The 1,447-nt window shown below is 74.2% G+C and overlaps 2 protein-coding genes across 2 annotated transcripts in view; both read left to right on the top strand.

The window, feature by feature from the left end:
- The window catches only part of CATIP (ciliogenesis associated TTC17 interacting protein), a gene marked incomplete at its 3' end in the record, with an annotated part of 1,996 nt that extends 550 nt beyond the window's left edge, over positions 1 to 1,446 (top strand). Inside the window, exons 3-8 of the mRNA XM_019553555.1 lie at positions 1 to 70; positions 431 to 486; positions 579 to 665; positions 738 to 905; positions 998 to 1,116; positions 1,218 to 1,446. The exon at positions 1 to 70 is cut by the window's left edge and continues 28 nt beyond it. Of these exons, the coding sequence (XP_019409100.1) occupies positions 1 to 70; positions 431 to 486; positions 579 to 665; positions 738 to 905; positions 998 to 1,116; positions 1,218 to 1,446 (729 nt within the window). The remainder of the gene's footprint in view (positions 71 to 430; positions 487 to 578; positions 666 to 737; positions 906 to 997; positions 1,117 to 1,217) is intronic.
- The window catches only part of LOC109322506 (probable hydrolase PNKD), a 14,864-nt gene that overhangs the window by 5,715 nt on the left and 7,702 nt on the right, over positions 1 to 1,447 (top strand). The gene's annotated exons all lie outside the window — the stretch shown is intronic.

Genomic DNA, 1,447 nt, shown 5'->3' with positions numbered 1-1,447 from the left:
GCCTGCGTGCTGGTGCGGGCCACGAGCCGGGCCTGCGTGGACGGCGCGCCCTGCGGCACCTCCCTGCGCGGTGGGTTGCTCACGGGACCTGCTCCCCCGGGGGCTGGCCGAGCCCCTCCGGCCGTCCGCGGCCCGCACGTGGCGGCGGCGGGACTTCCCGGCATGCACCAGCCCGGTACCCCCAAGTTCCCAGCGTGCACTAGCGCCGAGCCCCCCAGCTCTGTGGCTGCGGCCCGGGCCTTGTGCCCCCCGGTTCCCGGCGTGCACCAGCGCCACAGCCGCGGAGTTCCCCCGTGCCTCCCAGCCCCGGGGGGTCCGCTCTGCCCCCAGGGCCGGGAGCGAGGGGCGGGCAGCTGGGTGGGGGTACCCCAGCCCTGCGCCCCTGCTTGCTGCCAGGCAGGCTGACCGCGGCCCTGTGCCCCCCCCCCAGCCTTCGTGTCCAAGAAGCTGGAGACCCTGGAGCAGCACCAGCACGAGTACGTGAAGGTGAGTGCCCCCCATGTGGCATTTCCCATCGTGCACCGGGCCCGGAGGCACGCGCGTGGGGGAGCCCGGCCCTCACCCGCCGCCCCCCACAGCTGCCCGGGCACCCGCTGGACAAGACGACGCAGCTGGTGCAGCGCGGGGGCAAGATCCTCATCAGCTGCACCACGGTGGAGGGAGAGGTGAGGGGACCCCCCGTGCTGCCCCGAAGCAAGGAGCACTGGGGGTCCCCGCTCAGCTCTCCCCCCCGGCAGGAGCAGCAGAGCCAGCACTGGGCGCAGGAGCTGCCGGCCGCGCGGGGGCTGGTGTTGGAGGGCGCGGCCGTGCTGCTGGGCCGCGTGCTGGCGCGGCGCTGCGCCGTGCCCCCCAGCACCGTCTTCCTGGCCCTGGATCCCGAGGGCGGCTTCTGCCCGGCTGCCTACGTGAGTCCGGGCAGCGGCAGGGGTGGGATTGGGGGGCACCAGGGGCCTAGCCTGCCCCGGACCCCGGCACTGCCCTGCCCGATGCCCCCCAGAGCGCGCTGGGCACGCAGCAGCAGCAGGTGGGCGCGGAGGAAGCCGAGGTCTTCGTGCTGGAGCGCGCTGTGGGGGCCGCTGTGCCCCTCACCTGGCAGGACAGCTTCCTTCCCGACGGGTATGTGCCCCCTCACCCCCCCGCAGGGAGCCCTGGCAGCCGGGGCCTGCTGTGCCCTCACGGGTGGGGGGTCCCAGGGGGATTAACCCCTCACCCCCCAGGCATCTGACTCGGCGCATCCAGGTGGGCTGCCCCACCACTGCCCTGCTGTTGGACAAGCCGCCGCTGCCAGAGCAGGGTGAGCCCCCACGCGTCCTAGACCCCATATTACCAGCAGTGAGTCCCCTTTCCTGGAGGCAGCTGGGGAGGGGGGGTATAGCAGGCTGCCTGACTCCTCTCTGGCCCCCAGAGCCCACTGAAGCCCCCCTGGCCTGGGGGAAGCAGCCCCTGG

The sequence above is a fragment of the Crocodylus porosus genome, unplaced genomic scaffold (genome assembly GCF_001723895.1).
Source record: "Crocodylus porosus isolate Cpor-Errol unplaced genomic scaffold, CroPor_comp1, whole genome shotgun sequence".
NCBI classification, from domain to species: Eukaryota; Metazoa; Chordata; order Crocodylia; family Crocodylidae; genus Crocodylus; species Crocodylus porosus.
Note: the sequence above shows the minus strand (reverse complement) of the source record. Positions and strands in the feature narration are given on the sequence as shown.